Source organism: Solea senegalensis, linkage group LG21, assembly GCF_019176455.1.
Source record: "Solea senegalensis isolate Sse05_10M linkage group LG21, IFAPA_SoseM_1, whole genome shotgun sequence".
Lineage (NCBI taxonomy): Eukaryota > Metazoa > Chordata > Actinopteri > Pleuronectiformes > Soleidae > Solea > Solea senegalensis.
This window is the reverse complement of record NC_058040.1, coordinates 17,969,766-17,994,791: the sequence shown is the minus strand read 5'-3', so window position 1 is coordinate 17,994,791 and position 25,026 is coordinate 17,969,766. Positions and strand designations below refer to the sequence as shown.

Here is a 25,026-nt window from a genome sequence, read left to right as displayed (position 1 = left end):
TTGTTTTGCAGAGATTACACCGAGCGCTCAACTCAGTCTTCACTGATGACAAACTGCCAACTGTTACCAAACCGGAGAAAAGGTGAGTTCAGGCACTCGGAAACTGCTCTGGAGCATTCACACTTATACAAGAGTGACTTCGGGATTATTTTTACCCTAAGAGAAGAAAAACACACCTGAACAAAATTAAGTCAGACAGACTCACACAAGATGACCGTATATTGTCAACACAACGTTAGTATTAAATTGAGCGTATATGATGGATTGATGTCATCGTTAAAATCTACCAGAAGTCACAAAGTATGAAGTTTTAGGACCAAACTTTTCAGTCCCGCCGTCACTGCTACAAATAAAATCCTCAAGCAAACTCTACAATATCTCAAGAAATATCCCAGGAGTCACTCCACTGAAAACGGATCAACATCCATGCTGTTTATAGTCCTATAATTATGATTTTTGTGGGGAAACACGTGCTATTTTTGGCCACTAGACAAATTAAAACACTAAAACATTTCCTGGCCAAGTGGGCAAATTGTGGACAAAATAATAATTTTAACATTCACAGTCAACTAATGAACATGCAGAGTCAGCAGATTCCTTTACATCAAGTATTAAAAAACATACCTTTATCATCATTCAAATTTGTTTTTATTGTTTGTCATTGTGTGTCTGTTTGTGTTTTAAATAAATTCAAGTGTGTGTCTGCTTTATTTGTTTGTCGAGAAGCTTCATGAAGAGCCTGACGATATAATGCTATCATTATTATTGTTATTATTATGATGATGATGATTATTATTATTATTATTATTATTATTATTATTAATAATAATAATAATAATAAACAATAATAATAATTCTTAGTCATTTGGTGCGTAAAATACTTGAGAAAATGTTGATTTCAACACAAATGCGTTAAAACATAAACTGTATCATCATCAAGGTGCAAACGAAGCAGGAAATATGAAATCAGATTCTTCTTTTACTTTTATAAAAGAAAATTCACAGATTATCAAAATTATTACCAGACTTAATTTGAATTAAATAAGGATTAACTGTTACAATCCTGCTGTCCAGAGCAGCAACAACAACAATTTACAACAACAAGACAAGCAAAAACCTCAACTGCTGCTTCATTTTAAATGCACTTTTTTAAATCACGTGCACATTACAACTGCGCATCTTCATCATCATCCTCATCCTCAGCTGTGAGAGGACTCTTCACGCGCATCATGAAACTGAATCATCGGCTTAAACAGAGCAGCCGCGTTATTGTGACACAGACACAGAAAACACAGAGGGTTGAATTGAGCCAAAAAAGCATGACTCAGCAAAAACAGCACACACACACACACACACACACACACACACACACACACACACACACACACGCACGCACGCACACTCACCTCTGGGCGCCTGTGACGAGATGACTCCGTGGACAGGAACCCCAAACTTTCATCCACGTGGAATCACAAGCTTCACGAGCTTCATGACAGACGATCAGAAAACACGCGGTGACATCCGGTTATTTTATTTAATCTCTCCATTGTAATCCTTTGTTTTGGCGTGAATAATCCGAGAGGTGAAGCAGAGATTAGAGAGAGAGACACAGTCAGGGGAGCACACAGTCAAGTGTCCGCGCCGCCGTTCACCTGGACGAACGTGATTGGCTGTGCACGAGCCAATCAACAATCACTGTGACGTTCGCCAATGAAATAAGACCGTGAGGCTTTTATTCACGAGACACTTTTATGAACAGAATAAAAACAAAACAGTGACGCAGTTTCAACAACATTCAATAAAAAGGTTTTTGTTTTTTTAAAAGAAATGAAAATACTTAGAATAAAACTGTTCAAAAAAGAGCATAAAAAGTGAAAAGTACAATATACATATTAACTTTATATATATATAGCTTACATATATATTTACAAAAAAGTAAAAAAATACAGATAAAGTAAAAAAGTATAAACATATGCTTTATCTACAATGAATCACAAATGTGTACAATGTTAAACAAATAAACAATATAATAATAGTCAGATTTGATTTAGTTTAAAAACAGTTTCCTAAAAAGTTTTTTTTTTACATTTTAAAAAAACAAACTAAACTTAATAAATAAAACAAAGTAAAAAATAAACTAAATATATCAAAATGATATAAAATATAATAAATAGCATAAAATGCTGTGTAATCCCTGTTTTATTCCCACTACAAAAGAATGTTTCAGCGTGTTTCCCTTTGGCCAGATTATCAGGGTGAGAATAAGTGACGAGTGCGAGTGAAGAGACGTCTTTTAATCAGAGACACAGTGGAGTTGTCGGTCACTGAGATGGAAGCTAATTATGAGTCGGGAGGGAAATAATCTCCTGCTGATGTTACACAGTATTGTTTGTCACAGCAGGAGCAGAGAGGAGGGAGGAGAGGACTTAGTGAATCATGAGAGCTTCATTTTGGGGGGGACAGTTTTTCCAAACTCTTTGTTCTCATTAGTTACATAAACCTTCAGCGTCATGCAGAGACACAGTTTTAACACTGGAACTTTATTTAGTTTTGAAATATTCTGCTCCAGTTTAGCTCCACACTCTGAAGGGACGACGCACGCTGAGTATAAACAGTCCTGTAGAAAGTACCTTAAAGGATACGTTTAGAGTAAAAGTACGAGTATCTTACCCAGAAAATTACTTTGAAAGAAGTTGAAGTCACTTTTTTATAATATTACTTAAGTAAAAGTCTTAAAGTTGATACTGTAGTATCAAAAGTCCTTATTCTGATATAAAATGTACTTAAGTTTTAGAAGTAAACGTATTAAAAATAAAAAAGTGAGGCGTTAGGAGTCATGGTGGATCAGTGGTAGGGCAAGTTGTCTTTCAACTGGATTTTTCAAATGATTTTATTCGGAAGTAACAAAGAGACTTAGAGGAAATGTAGTGGAATAAAAGTAAAAGTTGCTAGAAATATAAAGTAAAGTACAGATACTCTTTCACGCGTCCCAGTATTTTGACAAAATGTCTCATGTCCTGCATGTGAAAACATCGTTGTCGTGCAACAAAATCAGTCTATTCTAGCTGTTAATTCGTGGACCAGATTGTTTTTTTGGTTCGTTTTATAGACAATAACCAGTTATTTTGCTCTCAGAGGATTTTCTGCCTCCACTTTGCTCCCTGCTCCAGCCCTGGACTGAACTCATGCAGACCCTCAGGCGTTTCTCCAGGCCACCAAACCTCACTATTAGTCTGACTTATATTATATATTTGCATTAAGCTCAAAAACCACTGGACAGTTTTATTTGGTAATAACGAGCGACAAAGACAGTTAGAGGAAATGTCGTGGCGTAAAAGTAAAAGTTGCTGGAAATATAAATAACAAAGTAAAGTACAAAGTATTTCCCAGGTGCAAGATTCAAAAAGGTCATTGTAGTTTATTAAAGCAGGAGCTCAATCTGAGGAAAAACATGAGCAAAATTCAAAAATAAAAGACGAGAAGTTTGCTTCACTTCGATGAATGAATGTTCTGTCGCCTTGTGTCTCACATTGTAAACAAAAACATTGTATGATGAATGATGAACCCAAACGGCTTACATATGAAACTAATTTACAATTACAATTTGAGTTGGATTTGTATTTCAGTTTTTTCAATGTTAGTTAACACACTATTGCATAAGCGAACCTGCTCACGGCGAAGAAATGAAATGGTTTAAACCGCGTATTAAGTCGAGAATCATATTTCATTTCTCAAGTGGCTGTGTTTCAAAACATAAAAAGAACCCTGAGGCGTGAGACAAGTGTCTCAGTGACAGAATTAAGAGCAGACTCCGTAATAACCTGAAACACTCGCCTGATGGCCAATAAGATTCTGTCATTTAGCACCAGTGGTAAGTGCTGAGGTCGAGAGGGAGAGAGAGAGAGATTAAACCGACAACCACACTCAAACAAGATTATCCGTTGTTACTATAAGATCAATAATTATGATTTAACTGCCGTATTAAATGAGATGTTGTCCCGGGAGAGCGCGATCGATTCCTCTGTTTATACTTGTTATAATAACTAAAATATTTCACGCTTTGACACGTTTATTCCAGTAGGGATTATTTTCACTGCCGTACATCACTTTTCAATTATAGTCCGTGGTGTGTGAACAACTCCAGATGAAGAATACGCTCACTGGCCACTTTATTAGGTACACAAGGCGGAACAGAGTGGCACCTGGTGTCGTCGAGTATTATGTAAGAAAAAGTAAATAAAATAAAACAGCATGAATTCTGAGAATTCAGACTTTTTTCTTAGAATTCTGACTTCAATCTCAGAATTCTGACTTTTTTCTTAGAATTCTGACTTCAATCTCAGAATTCTGACTATTTTCCTCAAAATTTTGACTTTTTTCCTCAGAATTCTGACTTTAATCTCAGAATTCTGACTTTAATCTTAGAATTCTGACTTTAATCTTAGAATTCTGACTTTTTTCCTCAGAATTCTGACTTTTTCTTAGAATTCTGGCTTTAATCTTAAAAATTCGGACTTTTCCTCAGAATTCTAAATTTAATCTCAGAATTTTAACTTTAATCTTAGAATTCTGACTATTTTCCTCAGAATTCTGACTTTAATCACAGAATTCTGACTATTTTCCTCAGAATTCTGACTTTAATCACATAATTCTGACTTTAATCACAGAATTCTGACTTTAATCTCAGAATTATGACTTTTTTCTTAGAATTCTGACTTTAATCTTAGAATTATGACTTTTTTCTTAGAATTCTGACTTTAATCTTAGAATTCTGACTTTTTTCCTCAGAATTCTGACTATTTTCCTCAGAATTCTGATTTTTTCTTAGGATTCTGGCTTTAATCTTAAAAATTCAGACTTTTCCTCAGAATTCTAAATTTAATCTCAGAATTCTGACTTTAATCTTAGACACGTAACAAAATTGATGAACTGACTAGGTGTATCTAATAAAGTGACCAATTTACGTCAGAATTGTGTGGCTATTTCTTTTAAACCTTGCATAACTTGAAGCTGTGATTTACTCATTAAACAAACACCTATTAGTTGGTTGATAAATGGTCGGTTTGCGTCTTCAAAAATGGTAGTAAAGCAGCCACAAAGCTCACATTGTGCGTCCCTGTTTCACTCCTGACGTGCCTTTTCGTTTGGAGCACAGCTCAATTACAAAAGAAGTGTAATTACCCGAGACTAAATCTGTCAGAAAGGTCGTTTAAAAGCAGGCGGGAGGACTCTTCAGCAGGTTGCACGTCTCCGCGCAGCACCTGTGTCCCCGCTCTTTGAAGGACGGCGTCCCCCCCCGTCCCCCGTCCCCCACCACCACCACCTATTCAGCAGAGCTACAAGCTGTGCCCATGTTTTGTTTTTGACTGGCAGTGGCAGCAGCTGCACTGACAGATGCGCTGGGAAATAGTGGTTAGCGGTGAAATATTGTGTCATATTGCAACGTCTCACAGACGCAGGGAAACACAAAGTGAGCTGGGTTTTTGAGCTGAATATTGACTTTGTCATCGTGGTTTACACACAAAAATATAAGTAGTCGAGTAGAAGCAGCCTTGGATTTATTGTAGGCTGCGAGGACATGCATAACTATGTAGGCCTATGGTGAGGGATTAATATTTATGAAAATGTAAATGAAGGGAAGAATACGGCAACTTTGAAAAGAGACACGTGGAGAGTATCTGGTGGAAAGAGACAGATGTGAGGGATATAGAAGGAAACAGGGAGGGTGCCGGAGCTGCCACTTTAATAGGTACGCCTGTTCCACTTGCTTGTTAATGCAAAAATGAGTAACTATCCGCTGGTCGAGGCGACTCCGGGAGTTTAAACACGGAGCATCGGCAGTGGGCAGAGAAGGCGATTGGAGTTTTTTGTTGTTGTTGTCAAGATATGAGAGCAATTCAGATTTTGACCTGGTAATGACACTGAAATGACAGAAACAGAAACACACAAAAAGGAGTTGGTTTTTTTGTCAGTGAGAACACTTTTTTTATTTATCTTGGTGACCAATCATTCTGCTCTGAGTAAGGGAGACAAGGAACATTTCTCTTCTGTTTTTTTTGTTCATGTTCATCAACATGCATCGAATAATTCTGCACTGTACTATATATATATATGTATATATATATATATATATATATATATATATATATATATATATATATATATATATAAGAAGAAGAGAGAGATGCCACCTGAGGCTCTGGACTAATGAAGGGTTCAGCCTGTAAGAATCCAGGCAGACGATAAACAACTTCTCCACCTTGTTATTCTTGGTAAGAAAAGAGTTGAAGTTGTTTTTTTTGTTATTATTATTATTTTTCTTCTCTGTGTCTGTTTCTTCAGGTGCAACGAGGGGAACAACCAGTCCGCGTCATGGAATCCGGCCGGGTCCTCGCACTGCAACAGGCGGAGGTTCCTTCCGCAGGAGATGCAGAACGACCTGGAACGTCCGTCACAGGATCCTCCTCCTCCTACTTCGTCTTCTTCGTCTTCTTCTAACCCGTCCGCCCTGCCTCACACGCATTCTCTCCCCCTTCTGGGGAAACACATGCCCGTAGTGACCGCGTCTAACGGCCGCTCTGACCTGTTAGGACGGGTTCTGAGCCAGGGACACGTGCCGGGGCCGGGGGCCTCGACACAGTGCCGGGGTTTGGCCGCGGGCGACTGCGGCCGCAACCCCATGATGCAGGAGCTGTCAGAACTGGAGAGTCAAATCCAAATCATCAAGCAGCAGCTCCAGACGGCGATGAGGAGGAAGAGGGAGATAGAACAGTACCAATCGGAAAACCAGACGGCGAACCAGACTGCGCCCAGCCAAGTCACAGCGCTCCAGTCCAACCAGTTCACTCAGTTCACGCAGGCCCACCAACAGACTAACCAGCACACAAACACACTCCCGGAGTTCTGAAAGCGCCGCTCTTTTGTTTTGTTGCCTGGAGAAACCTGGTTTGACATCAGACCAGATTCCAGAACCTAGGAAAAGGGATACTCACCTGGAAGAGTTCTGGAAGCGAAATCCTCCTTAAGGCTCGGGAGGGCTGGACTGAGATGTTCCACTTTCCAGATGTGCTGGACGTGAGGCACTGAACCAAAGGTGGAACCAGGGATCCTGAACCAAACCTGATCTCACTAGCTTGTTGCTGTTGCTGAAGAGGTGTGCGACCCCCCCTCATCCTCGTCACGTCCCCCTCCATTCTTTCTTCTCTCTCTCATCTCCTCCTTCAACCCTCTCTCGCCTCCTCAAGGGCACACGGATCTGCTTGCCATGACCTCGATCACACGTGTGAAGACTCCTCGGTATTTAAGCTTAATGGACTAATTCACCTCTTGAGTCTTACGTTGAGATTCACCGAGGGTGTGAAGTGACCTCTTTGAAGTCTTTCTGTCCTCGTGTCTTGCTGAAAACCCTCATGTCTTTGGAGGTGAAGAAGAAGAAGAACTGCTGGTGACGCTGATGATTTTTACCCTTGATAATTAAATGTTTTCGGGCCTTTGACAGTTGAGTGTTTGGCTGTTTTTCCTGGTTGACTGGCTTGTAGAAGATAATGACGTTATGACCAACACCTGGTCAGCATCTGGTGGTGGATTTGATCACTTTAATGCACTTCTGTACCTACAAGTCATCCTTTACCTTGTCAGAGTTTGAGTTCTGGTCCAGTTTTTTGGTTTTTGTATCTATATGTAAAGGCTTCAGGGTTATAAACAACACTCAAATCTGAAGAAGTCAAATGGCTTCTTTCTAACTTATGTTAGAACGTTTTCTAGTCAGGGACCAAAACCAACACCTTTAGACCCCTTCTCTTAATCTGATACACAACCCAACACACTTGGGATTACCAGTAAATTAACCATATGGTCCTTTCCTCAAAGGGCAACACAAATACCGTCTGACATGTTAGTGAATTAGAAAAGAAAGAAAGAAAAAACCTGAATACACTGAAGCAGGCCCCGCTGTGCTGAGACCTTGTTCTCCTTATTTCTTCTGTTTGGGTTTAATGTGTTCTGTTATTAAAGATTACCTCTCTTATTTGCACTTACTTTGATTGCAACTTATGTTTTCCTTCAGTCCACCTTTAATGTTGTAGACCATGTGACCTCATCGGGGTGAGGCGTTCCTTTGAGCGAGGAGCCCTGAGTTCTTCTTCTCAACGTCCATTTTCTACCACTTAATCCTCATATATCCTTTATATCCTTATAAGTAATTTACTGCCATTTTGGGACACGATGCCTCTACAGAAGCATAACTGGACAAAATGTGCATTTTTGTCTTTTGAGGTGGACGCTTATGATGCAAATGAAGAAGAACGACATCCATTCTGTTAGTCTGAAGGTCACAGTCGCTCACTGACACACTCGGGAAAGCACTACATTTGCTTTTACTGACAGGTAAAACTAAGGGATTACTTCTTTCAAGTTGGCCGTTGAGATTAACCTGCTTTTGCTTGTTTCCTCCCACTGTCACTTTAAATAATAACAATAATAATAAAAAAAAAACCCAACAACCCTGCAGCTTTTCATAAACAACCCACTCAGAGCTTTGCTGCCTCCATTGAAAGCGATATTTGAGTTGTTTGGGCTGGATGACAGACACATTCAGACAAAAACATGGCCTGGTCAAATTCTGCTGCACTACACACACACACACGCACACACACACACACACACACAGAGGCAGCTCCTATCTATTTAGCCAGTGTGTCTGCAGGGTGAACGCCGGCTGAAACCTGACGATGCTAAAGAGAGCACGTCCTGTGTGTCTCTGTCGGTGAGTGGGACTTTTTCAACACGTCGCCGGTGCGTCGGTGCGGTCGTAGCGAGACGTGTCAACCAAAGGAAGAACTTAAGAAATTTAAGCCATCGCTGCTCGTTTGTTGGGTCTAATTTGTGAAACGTGTCGCCTCACAAGATGTGAGACTGTACGAGACAAAAGTAGATATTCAGAGATATGTTAATGGTCTAAAAAACACGTTTTTCTCAACTGCTTGTTTACAGGACGCAACTTTTACATTACATGTCATTTAGCAGACGCTTTTATCCAAAGCGACTTACAATGGAATCAAGTACACTTAGCCAGGGGTGGAATCGAACTTGCGACCATGATGTCTTTGGTACACAAGGTAGGGTCTTAACCACTGAGCCACTCCAACTTCATGCATTTAGGAGTGTAGACATGGTCACTGTGATCCCTTCAAGTTCAAACCAAGCATCAAAATGTTGAAGAAATGTGATTTAAGTGACTTTGAGCGAGCCACGGTTGTTGGTGCCGGACGAGGCGAGTCCGACTCTTTCAGAAACTGATGGTCTACTGGGATTTTCAAGCAGAAAATCCTCTCTTGGGTTCACAGAAAATGGTCCGTGTTAAAGAGAAAATGACCAGCGAGCAGCAGCGCTGTGTGAAAATGCTTTATAGACGAAGAGTGTAACGACCAGACTGGTTTCAGGTGATAGAAAGAGAACAGTCTCTCCAACGACCACATCTTCAGACGTCTAGTGTGCCATGGTTTGGCCAACTACTCCCTTAACCGGGCCAACATTCAAATGTTTGATGATTCAAACCATATTAGATGTTTTCCCTGATTATAAAACGGATTTATAAATGACCTCTTTTCAGGTTGTTTAACTGTGAGAAGGAACACAATCAGATAATACAAACTCTACACTCTAAACACTCCCAGATTTATCCTCAGATTCCTTTTAAGTCACTGTTCACTGGTAAATATATATGAGTTACCCAGATTATCCTAAAGTTTAATGTTTCAATTCAGTGTGAAAATGCTGAAGAAGAGAATATTTAGAACACACACCACACACACACAAAGACCACATTGTTGCTACTGACTATTTAATTTGTGGACAAAGCAAGAAAAAAAAAAAAATATATGCAGCATTTCAAACCGAAACGCTTCTTCTTTTGCTCTCAAAGTAAAATATGATAATAATCACAATGATAATGAGCGTTATTCAAATCAGGAATATTTATAAAACATCTCGACTTCTCTCTTCATGCTGGGGCAAACTGTATCTTCCAATAGGAAATGGAGTCACAACATTGCATCACAATCCACCGGAGGCTCAGGGACAGGGGGAGAGAGGGGGAGAGAGAGACCTCGAGGAGGAAAAGTGAAGCAGTCATTAGCCTTGTTTTCTGTAAAAGGGCCAGTCAAGGGGCAAATTAATAACTCAGTTTCACTCCAAAAAGCATTTGTATCTCTTTTACCCCCCCCATCATATCTTAAAAATGAGAATTTCTAAGGTAGACCTGGCACAGGCTGCGAGCCCCACCGGACATTTCTGTACAGCAACATCTATTAACATCACAATGAATCAGGAAATTGGGGTGAAACAAACGTTGGCTCAAACCCATTTCACCCTCAGCCCCGACCACTTAGCCCTTCTCCGTTTTACACGTTCATGTGTTCTTGTTCTTGTCGAGGGTTAGGGTGAAAAGAATCCCACTTACATTTAATCAAATCCAGAGAAACAAATGTTACAGTCACAAAGCAAACGTTGGTTAGCTTCACAGAGCTATTATGGGTTCGCTGTACGAGATTTTTCCCAGATTAACCCAAACTAAAGAAGCTAAGTTATAAAGATAATGATGGAATAAATGGTGTTAAAGAGATGTTTTCCCAATTTTAGCCAAATCCAAAGAAACTAATGTTACTGTCATATAGCTAATAATGGTTAGCTTCATAAGACTAACTTTATAAGCTTTGGGAAGCTAATGTTGGTTGACTTGAATCAATGTTTTCCCATATTAGCCAAATCCAAAGAAACTAACCGTTGTCAAGCTAACATTGGTTAGCTTCATAAGGCTAACATTGGAAAGCTTTATGAAGCCAACACTGTTTAACATAATTTTTTCACATATTAGCCAAATCCAAAGAAACTGTAAGATAACATTCATTAGCAGGTTTAGCTATGCTAAACACAACAAAACTTTCTTTGCAGTCTCTTGTAAGCGCCACAAACTGCTCCTCGAGTGTTCCCAAGGTTTTCCGACAGCTTTGCTTCAGACAGGTATATAATTATCTTAGTTCATACAAGCGGAAACACAACAGCTGAACAGCTGACAGCGGCTTTATTTAATGAACCTCCAGGAATAATAAAAAAAAAAACTGTCGCACCTGCTTCTTGAAGGAGAGTCCCAATTCGTAGGGTTAAATTTTAACCACTTTTTTTTTTTTTTTACCTCTGGTAACTCAGTTCCAGGGGGGAAGGGGTACAAATGGGATTGGGCCTTTCTTTCGACTAGTATTTTCACATAAAATGGCTGATAACATGGCGTTACAAGAGCTGAACCCCATTTCCTGACTCAGAGTATGACGCAGACTCTTCCTCGTCATTTCCTCCAAAATAGAGAGGGGTCTTTCCCACCCCTCCAAAAACACTTAACTGATACCATAACATATCCAGGTTTACAGCAGGCAAACAGGTCCATATGGATCATAATAGTCATACAGATTAACAAAAATCTTTACAAAATATGACCTGACACGGTCAAGTTAATGTACAGTGAGATAACAAAAGAAAGGATTCGCTCTTTTTTTCTTTTTTTTTCTGTACAAAGGACAAACATCACGGGAACAACAACATCGATAGGTCTGTTTTTTATGTTTGTTTTTTTTACATAACAGATTTATTTTTTTTCCCAGACTGAGAGCGGCGACGGATGCGGTGACTGACACGCGGACGGGGGGGGTGGGGGGGGGTGCGTTTCTCAGCTGTGATGTAATAAGCTGACAGGAAGTGTGTGGGTGTAACACCGTCAGGTTAGGCTACAGCACTCGCTCATACAAAATGTACAAAACACTGTCCTCTAACTACAAACCACACACCTGGAAAAGGAGGGGGGGGCAGGAAATGTCCCATGTTTCAAAAATAATCTGTGCTTAAGTTTTGTTTTGTGATTTTCTCTTTTTTTGTCGTCGTTGTTGTTCTGATGCTAATCTGTGTGCTGTAACTGAGCATAGCTCAACGAGATGAGAACCATTACAAACATGGTGGATTTTGCCCCTCCCCCCCTTACGTAGGTGAATGAAACAGATATAATATCAGGAGTGGGGCGTGTTCCTTTTCTCAGTGTGTGTGAAGCATTCGGAGCCACGTGGCATGCGTCCTCGTCATTGTGTCTGGAAGTGCTGTGGAGACGCAAACGTGACCCGGTGCTGCCCCCTTAGTCATGTGACCTCCGTCATGGATGCCGAGTGGTTCTGCGAAAAAGGAGGGAGGTGAAGGGAGACGCAGGAAGACGGAAGGGAGAGGTGAGGAGAGGGGAGAGGAAAGGAGTTGGTAGTGCAAAAAAGTTAAGTCATGCATGTGCATGTGTCATTGCTTTTGTGTGAGAGAAAGAAAAGAAAAAAGAAAGGAAGAAAAAAAGAACAAATGGTGAACTCAATATGTGAAACTCAAAAGGAATTTTGAATTCATTTCAGCAAAATTACACTAACAGAAAACGTAAGTACAAAACGACTTTCCAGTAAACCAAATTATAAGTTTGAGGAATGTGTGGATTTTGGTGTGAGTTTTCATCTAAGAAAAAAAAAAAGGCCTTGAGGGAGCTCAACCAATTACTGCGGGTAAAATAAATCACATCGTATAATAGATAAAAGTTTTATTTTTTTTGTCTCATGAGATTCCAGGTCAGGCGTTGTTAGCTACCTGTGCGCTGAGCGTCTCCAGAGGACTCTCCACGCGTGGGAAAGTCATTAGCGGCAGACCGCGGTAGTCTTCCGTCTTCTGTTTGACCGCCGCACTGTGGACGCCTTTGAAGTTGTTCACGACACAAATACCCTGTGAAAAAGAAGGACAAAGAAGAGTTTGGGAATTAACGGTGACACACGTTGACAGGGACGCGACAGCCGCCCCGACATGGAACTGAAGCGCGGCTGAAATCTCACTCGGATGGCGAGGTTCATTTTAAGGAGATATTAAAGCCACGTCTCCACAAAGCGGTTCCGTTCAATTCGTTGCACACTGTCCATCAGTCATTAGAGACATCTGCCGCGTGTCTGAACCCCTCTGTGGACTAGTTAATCAAAGAAGACAGACTGAGAGAGAGAGAGAGAGAGAGAGAGAGTGAGAGACAAGTCTCACCCCCAAAAACCTCCGGGGCAATCATGCCCTGTGGCGGCAGCACTGCAGGAGGAAAATGAAGCAGGGTGATTCACTGCCGGAGGATGCTCAAGGTTTCCTTGTTTGTGGCACTTGAATCTCTCGTACACCCACACCGAGGAAACCAGTGAATCACAGAGATTGGACACATCACAAACACTTTTTCCTTAAAAAGTGCAACGCCTCACCCTTAAACCACGTTTTCATGTGAAAACAAGTACCACCTGAGAAAACACTGAGCCAGCTATGAACTTTCCACAGGAGGCAGATTTATTCCCAATAAGATAATTCACTCTCTCATCATCCTCACATACACTTCATATACTGATGCAGTAAAATTAAATTAAGATGGAGAGAGAGAGATAAAAGATGAATCTAATCATTATTATTGTTATGTGATTTATTATCATCTGTTGTCTTATTTATTATTACCAGCACCAGAGGAAACTCACGTACCACTGGTGGGACACGTCCTACAGTTTGAGAACCATGCCATGAGAAGAATCACTATTACTATGTCTTATTCATCCATAGTCACGATAAACTTCCCTTTAAGCTCGGGGTGTCAAACTTGTAGTTCAGGGGCCACATACAACACAATTTGATCTCAAGTGGGCCAGACCAGTGAAATAATAAGCATAATAACCTAGAAACAAGAATTTCAAATCTTTTTTTACAAAACATGATGTCTCTTGGAGAAATAAGTGCAATTTCAACAATATGATGCCTAAATTGACCATATACACATGTGCACTATAACTTACAGATCACAAGCATTTAGTCACAGGTGATCTGGAAGTGAAAAATCTAATACTTCACATTACGATTAAATTATAATTCATAACATATTCATCCAGTGGGCCGGATTGGACCCTCTAGTGGGCCGGTTCTGGCCCGTGGGCCTTATGTTCGACACCCCTGCTTTAAGCCCTAAAGATAAGTGTAAAACTTGTACTCACTGATAGTTATTGGCTCATTAATAAGTGATTATAAAGAAAAACAGTCAGAAAAACACAACGATTCCTCAGCCAAACCCCGATCACATACCCTGGTATATACAGTATTTCTGAGTACCCGAGTACCACCACAGGAAGCTCGCGTACCGCTGGTGGTACACACACCACAGTTTGAGAACCATGGGGTTTAAAGTCTTTCTGGTCAAACGCCAGTGTGTCACTACCTTTCATTGGCTTCACTGGTCCACTCTGACATCCCGCTCTTGTCCAATCAGCAGTCAGCAATCACCTCGTTGTCTCAGACTCCTCCCCCTCTTTTACAAACACTCTCGTTCACACAGCGACAACTCGACATTAGATTTCACAACCACACCACACCCCCTTGCACTTCTACGGCTGCAGTGGGCGGAGTTAGCCGCCTCAGAAGTGGAGGTTAACTGACCCTTTGGTTAATTCTGTCATTTTACTTGTGCTGATGATTGATCCGGCAAGTCAACGATGTTGAAAATGAAGCTTAACTTTATACAGATTTCCTTTTGTTTTCACAGGACTGTTCTTATCAACTCCTGGCTGCGACCGGTTTAAACCCCAAACATGGTCTTTGTTCCAAATACAGCATCCATTTATGTGTGTGTGTGTGTGTGTGTGTGTTTGTTCACTCCGTTGCATCCCTAAAGATTATAGATGGCTACTTTTTTCCCTTTTCATTTTTGTGTCCTGTCATCCATGCCAAGACAGACTCTCCGACCCACGCTGTGTAATCTAATGCCTCAGGTGTGGAAAGTGAAATTAGCTTATTGCCATGGAAATACTGACAATACGAGGTTTGGCTCTGAGCCTCGTATGAATAAAAGGTGCTTCTTTTTTTTTTCTACCACGAAAAATCGAGATGAGCCAAATCCACGTTTGTGTTTTGGAGCCACTTAAAACGTGACAGGGAGAAAACAACGGGATTTGGTCTTGAAATTCCATGATAAGACATCGCACATGTACAGAACTACAAAAGGCCTTGAATTAAAGGTTCCTTTTACAGGACTCTCAGATCAAAGAAAGGTGCCGGTATCATCCTGGAGCTCCACCACCAACTTCCCTGCCACTGATCCCTAAATCTGCTCTCAGGAAACAATCCAAAAATCCACAGGGATTTGAGCAAATACCCGCTTTCTACTTCCTCTTTGTGCCAATTAATCCCGCCCCTCAAGATTGGTTGTCCATCAAACCGCCTCGTTCCTCACGTGACAAGACCTTGATGAACTTCTTCAGGACCATTAGGTCCACGTATAAGCGAAGGAGCGGCATTTCCCCCGAGTTCATCCTTCGCTGAAGGTTCAAAACTGCTGAGGTGACGATTGACTTTGCCGTTTTCATGTTTCCCTGGAGATCACTGACTCCACGCATGTCAGTTTTTAAGGGTCAATCATTGGAAGCCTATATCCCTCATTAGAGCCTCATGAGTGGTCTCCTCCTCCTCATAATCCAAGGACAAAGCCGCTCCATGGTGACCACACACTGTCGGCTTTAAGCTTTCCTCAAACACAGATAGTGAAGGAAAATGACTTCACTTAGAAGGCGACCTGGACGTAAGGTTCCAGGTTCCTATTGGTCAACACTAGCTGTCAATCACACTGGTGTCCACTCATATAGGACCATCATTTACTAAATTGACAGAAATTTGAGGCCTGGTATCCAATAATCACAGCGAATAAAGATTTTAAAATGCACTAAAACAGAAGTAAATAGCAGCTTGCAAAGAAGACAAGGACAAGACAACTGTTCTGAGGCGAAATGATTTTACGTGGATCAGCAGAGAACGCACACGTGGTTTTATATTTTTGACGTTTTCTGCTCTTCCGTCAGCCAAAAATGATCTAAACTACTGAAACAAATCAGGAAATAATTATGATTATTATAAGAGAAGACGCACAGAGTGCAGTGATCTACATGCACTTCCTGCTCGGACATATTTAATTACGTTTTCTTAATTAAGTTTTCACTTCATTAGTGCGATTGCTCCGTAGTTTGAATCCCGCCGACTGTAACGCGGGGATTTTTTTTAACGTTAGTTAATAATAAATGCTTGTTAAACAACCTCATTCCTCTCATGTCTCATTCCTTTCAGCATGGACCAAATATAGAGGTAAACACTCGTTGTTCTCAGGCCTTTTGTTCTGTCCACACTGACACTGAGAAAAACTACTTTTGTACTTTCTGCACCCGCGGCATAGAAAAGGCCGAGTTAATCTCACTTAACACTTTTAAACTTCAAATAAAAAGAACTGGAGGCTGAATCTGAGACGTCGAGTTGAACAAGTTCCTCCAACGTTTGCTTTTTTTTGTCCTCTCTTTGTCTTCAACGTCAACAGCACGTTGTTTTATTTGTGCTGCTGCTGCCCAGGTTCTTAACTTCCTGCTTAAATCCCTTATGCTGCGCTTAAAAGTAACCCAATTATCCTTATCTTAAACACAACTCTTAATTCACACACCAAACACTGGGCATTTATTTTTGCTCAATAAAAATAAAAGTCCTTTAAGCAGCTGAGTGAGCGTCGCTTACCCGTTTAACACCACTTTAACAAACTGCATTAAGCTAATTCCACTTTTATTTCTTTCTTTACAACCATGTGCTTACTAACCTGGAAAAGAAGGGGGTCGTAAAGAGTGGATTTTACTTGATTAAAATGACAGCTCATTACTGCCACCTACTGACACAAAGCGGACATCACATGACTCAAAGTGATCCATCATGATGGAGAGATGCTCTGATTTTGGAGATCTTGGGCTTCATCTCGTCGTCTACCCTCTTCAAACGCACGCTCGTGCCGTCTTATACGTTCATTTCCAGCAGGTCGTGCAATAGTGTCATTTAAAGTGAAGTTATTATGATGAATCACAGCTGAAAAAGGGCCATTTGATTCTTTCTCTTTTAATCAAGAAGAAATCGAATCAGCCAAACTCCCCCCTCCTCCTCCTCTTCCTCACACCCACCCCCCCGCTCCCCTGCTTTTACACTCATTGCCCTTTGACAATCAAGTAATGAAGCATCAGAGAGAATTCATTTTTCGGCCTAAAACAACTCGATCACTTCGCAGCGTTTCAGACGTCAGTGTAAAGGCAGCTCGTTGAATGATGACGAGGCATTTTTTTGAGGATTTTAAGGACACACGTGTTGGGGGTCGCCGCTGCCTCTGGAGAATCAGAATTAATGCGACTGCTTCATCATCCGTCACTCGAGCTGTCGCGCTATGAAACATTGATCAGAATGACATCATAGTTCTACGAAGGTTCCTGGAGGAGGAAGAGGAGGAGAGAATGTCAAATTTCCCCCACAGGAATTAATTAAGTAACCTTAACCAGACAAAATAAAAGGGGGGAAATAGTCGAGTTAGCTCCGCCCCCCCAGGAGTCATGTCCGACAGCCTATTGAACCTATTCCTGCTTCTCTAAAATCACATAATATTTCTGCTTTTCCAGTAATTTTCCCGAAGTAGAACGATTATATTCATAATCGATTAATCGTTTGGTCCATAAAATGTTGATCAGTGTTTGTCAAACCTGGTAATGTTCTTGTTTTTGTCCACAAACAAAAACGATTCAGTTTTTAATGATTTCTTTGCAAAACATTCACATTTAAAAAGCTGAAACGCTCAGAAATCTTGTTTTAATCATGAACAAAACCCTGATTTGTTTTACTACGGCTCGTTGTTCGTCAATCATTTTGGTCGAAATTCAAGGAAAAAAAGGAACAAGGACCACGAGAATTGGAGCTATTTGAATTGTGACTAAATTTCAATGGAGAATGGGGACACTCTGTCCCGGGGGTAGCAAACTTGCGGGCCGTGGGCCACATGTGGCTGCCCAGTCTATGTCCTATGGCCCTTCACTTTGAATTTGTAATGAAAACTGGCCCAAACCTTTTATACATTCATCATTTATATACTTACATGTAAGTATATAACTGTCAGTCAGTCAGTCATCATCTACCGCTTTATCCTCAACCAGAGGGTCGCGGGGGGTGCCGTGCCAATCTCAGCTACATCGGGCGATAGGCGGGGTACACCCTGGACAGTTCGCCAGTCCATCGCAGGGACACAGAAAGAGACAAACAACCATTCACACTCACACTCACTCCTATGGTCAATTTAGAGTGTCCAATTTACCTAATCCCCACATTGCATGTTTTTGGACTGTGGGAGGAAGCCGGAGTACCCGGAGAGAACCCACGCACACACGGGGAGAACATGCAAACTCCATGCAGAAAGGCCCTTGTTCCAACCGGGGCTCGAACCCGGGTCTTCTCGCTGCAAGGCGAGAGTGCTAAGCACTACACCACCGTGTGGCCGTATATAACTGTCACCCTATCAAAACAAACACTTTTACTTTGAAATGGAGCACAATATCATCCTAAATATGTCAAATTACAACATCATGACAGGTTATCAAGACATAATATTCATTTTTAATCACTAAACAGTTCATTTTGACCAGACTAGAAGTTCATTTTGAGTTTGAGGCCCCTGCTCTAGTTTGCAACTTTTCAAACACAAACAAATGTCTTCTCCATTTAAACCAGGGTCAAATCCGTTCACACAATGCTGACTCTCTCTCTCTCTGTGTTTTGTTTCTGTGTCTGTGGAGACACAGGGTGATGCATTTTACATGAGGAGTGATGGAGGGAAGATGGAAGCACAAATATTAAATACAAATATTGAACGAGAGCGGCTGGAATATGGACACAGAGTCGTGCTTTCAGAACACTCGGCAGGGTCACCTGACGTCTGAGGGAGTGTGCGTTGTGTTGTTGTGTTTGTGCGACAGACGTCCACACTAAACCTGAATTCCCCTCGCCGTCGAAAACAGAGTGAACTGGCTCCCACTTTTACACACATTCACACTAAACCTGCCTTTTCAAAATCTAAGTAGACATTAAGCACAAAATAAAAAATAAAAAATCTGCAGTGCAAGAGAATTTTAGCAAATAAATTTCCATCAGGACTTGACTTAAAAATGGCAGAGAACCCACTCTGCAGCAGCGCCCGGATTAATCATTTAATTACTCGTTTGGGTCGGTTCCAAAACTGAGCAGAAAATTGTTGCAATCATTTGAAAATAGTTTCACGAGCAGAACAATCGTCTCCGCTCTCCGTCTAATCTCTCCCTCCTCGTTCCCACCCCCAAAAACTTTTTCACCCGGCCATTGTTCTCACCAGAAACAGAGCGACAGCCGAGCCCAGTATGAATCCAGCCACCACGTCGGAGCAGTGGCTCCGGTACTCCGAGACCCGGTTGAGGCCGGTGAGGAAGGCGGAGCAGAGCGTTCCCAGACACAGCACCGGCTTGGCCAGGCGGCTGGACTTGGTTTTGATGGTGCTGGTGATGTACATCTGGAAAAGAGGTGAAAAAACACAGAACACAGTTCACATCATTAACTGTTTCTTTATCAATCAAACTTTATTTACACGGCACTTTTCATACAGGACAATGCCACTCAAATAAAAGACACAAACATAATCAAAGAAGAAATGAGGAAAAGACGTAGGAAAGGTGAGAAGGAAAATAAAGGAGGAAAAGAAGTAGGAAGGGAGCGAAGGAAAAGAAGGGAGGAAAAGAAGTAGGAAAGGTGAAAAGGAAAAGAAGTAGGAAGGGAGAGAAGGAAGTGAGGAAAAGATGTAAGAGATGAGAGAAGGAAGTGGGGGAAACAAGAGAGGAAAAGAAGTAGGAAAGGTGAGAAGGAAGTGAGGAAAAGAAGTAGGAAAGGTGAGAAGGAAGTGAGGAAAAGAAGTAGGAAAGGTGAGAAGGAAGAGAGGAAAAGAAGGGAGGAAAAGAAGAGAGGAATTGAAGTAAGAAGGGATAGAAGGAAGTGAGGAAAAGAAGTAGGAAGGGAGAGGAAGGAAGTGAGAAAATGAGAGAAAGAAGTAAGAAGGGAGAGAGGGAAGCGAGGAAAAGAAATGAGGAAAGAAGTAGGAAGGGAGAAAAGGAAGTGAGGAAAAGAAGTAAGAGGTGGGAGAAGGAAGTGAGGGAAAGAAGTAGGAAAGGTGAGAAAGGAAGTGAGGAAAAGATGTAAGAGGTGGGAGAAGGAAGAGAGGAAAAGAAGTAGGAAAGGTGAGGGGAAGTGAGGAAAAGAAGAGAGAAAATGAAGTAAGAAGGGATAGAAGGAGGTGGGGAAAAGAAATGAGGAAAATAAGTAGGAAGGGAGAGAAGGAAGTGAGGAAAAGAAGTAAGAAGTGGGAGAAGGAAGTGAGGGAAAGAAGTAGGAAAGGTGAGAAGGAAGTGAGGAAAAGATGTAAAAGGTGGGAGAAGGAAGAGAGGAAAAGAAGTAAGAAGGGATAGAAGGAAGTGAGGAAAAGAAGTAGGAAGGGAGAGAAGGAAGAGAGGAACAGGTGTAGAAGAAAAGCTGCTGCTGCTTACGTTGGTGAAGGTGTTTTTGTTTTTGGTAAAAACAAAAAAAGTCGGATGTGAAGTAGTTTTTTTGTTTTTTCAGATATGAACTTTCTCTGCTGACCTCACGTCTTCAGGGAGGCTGTTCCCGAGAGACAGACCATAATAACCAGAACCTTACAGGCAAATCTGATGAATAAGTGGAGCTTTCTAAACTAATAAAAGATAAATAAAACAAACAGGAAGCCAGTGTAATGACCTCAAAAAGAGTGTAATGTGTGTTTCTCTCTTTCTGGTCGTGGTCAGCAAAAGTGCAGCTGAGCTGAATGATGTTCTTGTTACAAAGAGCAGAAAGAAGAGAATTACAGGTGCTGTTAGAATGTGAAGTTGTTCCTTAAACAAAAACAGAGACCATTTGTACGATTTGACTGTGTCACGACGGCGAAAGATGTCAAAAACTTACATCATGTCAGTGAAACAAGTCTAAAAAACAAACCCACAAAGGTTTTTTTCTTTCTGTCTTTCACAGGGAATAAAAGATGACAAGAGGAATGGAGTGTGAGAATCTGACAGTGTGAGCAAAAAAGAACAAAGGTAACATTTAAACTCAAACACGCTCTCTCTTCATGAATATTTATCTCCTTTCAATTAAGGAGCAACACACGTCAAATCCTTTCATTCTTCGTCTTCTTCAGCGATCTGTCGCCTCTTCTCGTCTCTACGTCTGATAAAAATCAGCTCATCACACACACATTCATCCATTCATCCATTCATTCATTCACAGAGTCTGATTTCTACAACTGCCCTGACAGGCGGCAACAAAGTTAGAAATTATGTAATATAATAATAATAATAATAATGATAATGATAATAACAATAATAATAGTAATGATGATAATGATAATAACAACAACAACAATAATAATAATGATAATACTAATACTACTACAACTAATAATAATAACAATGATGATAATATAATGATGATAATAATAATAAGGACGATAATGATTATAATAATAATAATAATAATAATGATAATAACAATAATAATAGTAATGATGATAATGATAACAACAACAACAATAATAATAATGATGATAATACTAATACTACTACTACTAATAATAATAACAATGATGATAATATAATGATAATAATAATAAGGACGATAATGATTATAATAATAATAATAATAATAATACTAATACTACTACTACTACTAATAATAATAATAATAATTACAATAATAATGATAATGATGAAAATAATAATAATGATGATGACACTGATGATAATAATAATAATGATAATAATGCTAATACTAATACTAATAATAATAACAATAATGATAATGATGGAAATAATAAGGATGATGATAATGATGATAATAATGATAATAACAATAATAATATTGATAATAATAATAATAATAATAATGATGATAATGGTAATGATAATGATAATGATAACGATAATGTGCCGTTGAGATTCTCAGAATGACGTCACGTACCAAACTCCACTCAGGGGAAACATATCATTCTGACACTCTGGGAAAAGGAAATTGATTTTATTTTTGTTTGTTTCATGCTTCACGTTTACTCTTGGCCTCACTCACACACTGTAGTTTTGTTTTCATGACAAACAACATCAGGAATTGTTCGCCGCCTCATTCTTGGTGGTTACACTGATTTATGAACTTATTTTATTCACGCGCTCTCTCTCTCTCTCTCTCTCTCTCTCTCTCTGGTGGCACAATCGTGGTCCTTACCGTCAGATAAACAGCGGAGTAAACACTCAGCGAAGCGTCCTTGGACGGGAACGACCTGCGGGCGTTCTCCACGACGACCGGGTTTCCTGTGCAGATGTTGCCGTTGACGACGAACTGGTGATTAAAGCGGCACTCGGTGCCGGTGTAGTTGGGCTTGCAGACTGAGAGGAAGTAGGGCGAGAGGCCGCCCGTCACCACCTGACCTGCGTTGACGAAGATGTCCGTGGCGAAGAGGCCGAACGCGAACACACCTGGACACACGGAGACAAACGGACAGTTACAGTGAGAAATATGGGGTTAAAATTGACTTTTAAACACGTCATTGTCTTTCCTACTTTAAGTGGTAATATTAAACTTGGTGCTTTAAATCTACAAATAAGTTGTTCATAAAGGTCCTCTTTTCTAAAATCTTCAGATATTGTGTCTCTAAAATGTTGTAAATATTATTTTCCAGTATGTATTTATCAAAAACCTGCATTAAGAAAATCAAATCATACTTTAGGAGTGTTGTTATTATATGATCATTGAGTCAAAATTGTTAAAATTGTCAAGGATTATCATTTAAAATTAAGTGAGCGTAAATGCAGTGTTAATGTGTGCTGTTGTTTGTTGCTTTTAAATATTTAAAAACTTGTTTTTTCAATTTCAATTCAATTCAATTTTATTTCTATAGCGGCAAATCATAACATACATTATCTCAAGGCACTGAGATAATGGCACTGAGTTTTTGTGGTTATTGTTTTATGATATTTGGGGTAATTGCATTCATTGTACAGGTTAGGCCAAAATAAGCCTTAAGTTCCAGCCTATTCCATTTTCTCAGTTATTGATTTTGAGAAATGTACAAGGAAATGTTATGTTTTAAGAACAAAAAAAAAGAAATAAATATTGGTTGGATAAAGAGGAAATACTCGTTTCCACCTGAGCGTCCAGGGAAAAATGGAATATACTGTGCATAAAGTGTATAATCAGTTAAAATAAATACTATATATTTTAGTTTTCATAGCCTCAGAATAAACCTTTTTGATTAAATTAGATTTTAATGATCCAAACTGGGGAAAATTACAGCAAAAGAGTCAGAAGTAGACGAGTGATAAATACAAAAAATAGGTTTTTCAGGCCATTTTGAGCTGCCATGTTTCTACAGCATCCCAGATGGACAAACTTACTGTAGCTTTTTATCCCTCTTTGTCTCTGCTGCTGTTTCCTCCCTTTTCTTAGTTGGTTTAACCCCAAACAAATTCAAATGTAACACACTCATGGGGTCATTTGCTCGATTTTGGCCAATAAAACCTTGTAAATGTGACACACTGGACCTTTAAATCCTCGTAAAGTCGTAAAGAGGGAGCAGTGCTGAAATCAAATGAAATAAAACCGTAATGGGGAAGAGGAGCGAACATCAGGCAGAGAGAGAGGAAAACACTGAGAGCAGAACCAGAGTTTCTGTTACTGTGAAATATGACTGTTGATTATCTGACCTGCTTAGCCATGAAATTACTCTGCTGCGTGCAGCGCAGTGTGTGTTCTCAGATGGGGGCTGCAGAGGACCATGAAATTATGGCAGATTATTCAGGAGCAGCTGGGAGTTAAAAAAATCATATGAATTCCTTAATGTGATTCTGACAACACAACACAACACAACACAACACAACACAACACAACACAACACAACACAGTGAAGACGAATCGTTTGAAAAACCAACAAAACTGTTTTGATTAAGTCAGAAAAGCCAAGAAGGTGGATGTGTTTGCTGGAAAAGTGCCTGTAAAATATTCAAGGTTCAGTGTCATATACAGTATGTATAAGCGACACCGAGGGGAAGTGGGCTTGTAACTGGAGGGTTACATGGTGAAATTGGTATCAATGTTGTGATATCGTATCAATGTTGTGATATTGGTATCCATGTTCTGATAATGGTATCAATGTTGTGATATTGGTATCAATGTTGTGATATCGGTATCAATGTTATGATATCGGTATCAATGTTATGATATCGGTATCAATGTTGAGATATTGGTATCAATGTTGAGATATCGTATCCATGTTCTGATAATGGTATCAATGTTGTGATATCGGTATCAATGTTATGATATCGGTATCAATGTTGAGATATTGGTATCAATGTTGAGATATTGGTATCTATGTTGAGATATTGGTATCCATGCTCATAACGGTATCAATGTTGTGATATTGGTATCAATGTTGGTGATATCGGTATCATCGTTGTGATATCGGCATCACGTTATGATATCGGCATCAATGTTGAGATATTGGTATCACGTTGTGATATTGGTGATCGTAATGCTGTGATATCGCAGCATCAATGTTATGACATTCGTATCAATGTTGAGATTGGTATCAATGTTGAGATATCGCGATCCATGTTCTTGATAACAGGACAATGTTGTGATATCGGTATCAATGTTATGGATATCGCAGGTATCAATGTTGAGATATTGGCATCAATGTTGAGATATTGGTATCTATGTTGAGATATTGGTATCCATGTTCTGATAATGGTACTAACGTTGTGATATTGGTATCATCGTTGCGATATCGTGATCAATGCGTTGTGATATCGCGGTATCAATGTTATGATATCGGCATCATCGTTGAGATATTGGTATCAATGTTGTGATATTGGTATCAATGTTGTGATATCGGTATCAATGTTATGATATCGGGTATCAATGTTATGATATCATCAATGTTGAGATATTGGTATCAATGTTGAGATATCGTGATCCATGTTCTGGATAATGGCATCAATGTTGTGATATTGGCATCAATGTTGCGATATCGCATCAATG

At 40.0% G+C, this 25,026-nt stretch overlaps 2 protein-coding genes across 3 annotated transcripts in view; one reads left to right on the top strand and one right to left on the bottom strand.

Annotated features, from left to right (window-relative positions):
* Positions 1-8,036, top strand: part of grin3a (glutamate receptor, ionotropic, N-methyl-D-aspartate 3A) — a 49,389-nt gene extending 41,353 nt beyond the window's left edge. The window contains exons 9-10 of the mRNA XM_044011766.1: positions 12-82; positions 6,343-8,036. Coding sequence (XP_043867701.1) covers positions 12-82; positions 6,343-6,907 — 636 coding nt within the window. The 3' untranslated portion in view covers positions 6,908-8,036. The remainder of the gene's footprint in view (positions 1-11; positions 83-6,342) is intronic.
* A 1,784-nt stretch (positions 8,037-9,820) lies between these two features.
* plppr1 (phospholipid phosphatase related 1) overlaps positions 9,821-25,026 on the bottom strand; it is a 58,846-nt gene continuing 43,640 nt past the window's right edge. The window contains exons 5-8 of one of the 2 annotated variants that reach the window (XM_044012809.1): positions 22,216-22,466; positions 19,274-19,450; positions 12,661-12,792; positions 9,821-12,212 (exon numbers count right to left, since the gene is read on the bottom strand). In XM_044012809.1, the coding sequence (XP_043868744.1) occupies positions 12,180-12,212; positions 12,661-12,792; positions 19,274-19,450; positions 22,216-22,466 (593 nt within the window). In that variant the 3' untranslated portion in view covers positions 9,821-12,179. Of the gene's footprint in view, positions 12,334-12,660; positions 12,793-19,273; positions 19,451-22,215; positions 22,467-25,026 lie in introns of both variants that reach the window. The other variant, XM_044012810.1, reaches the window with a different exon arrangement.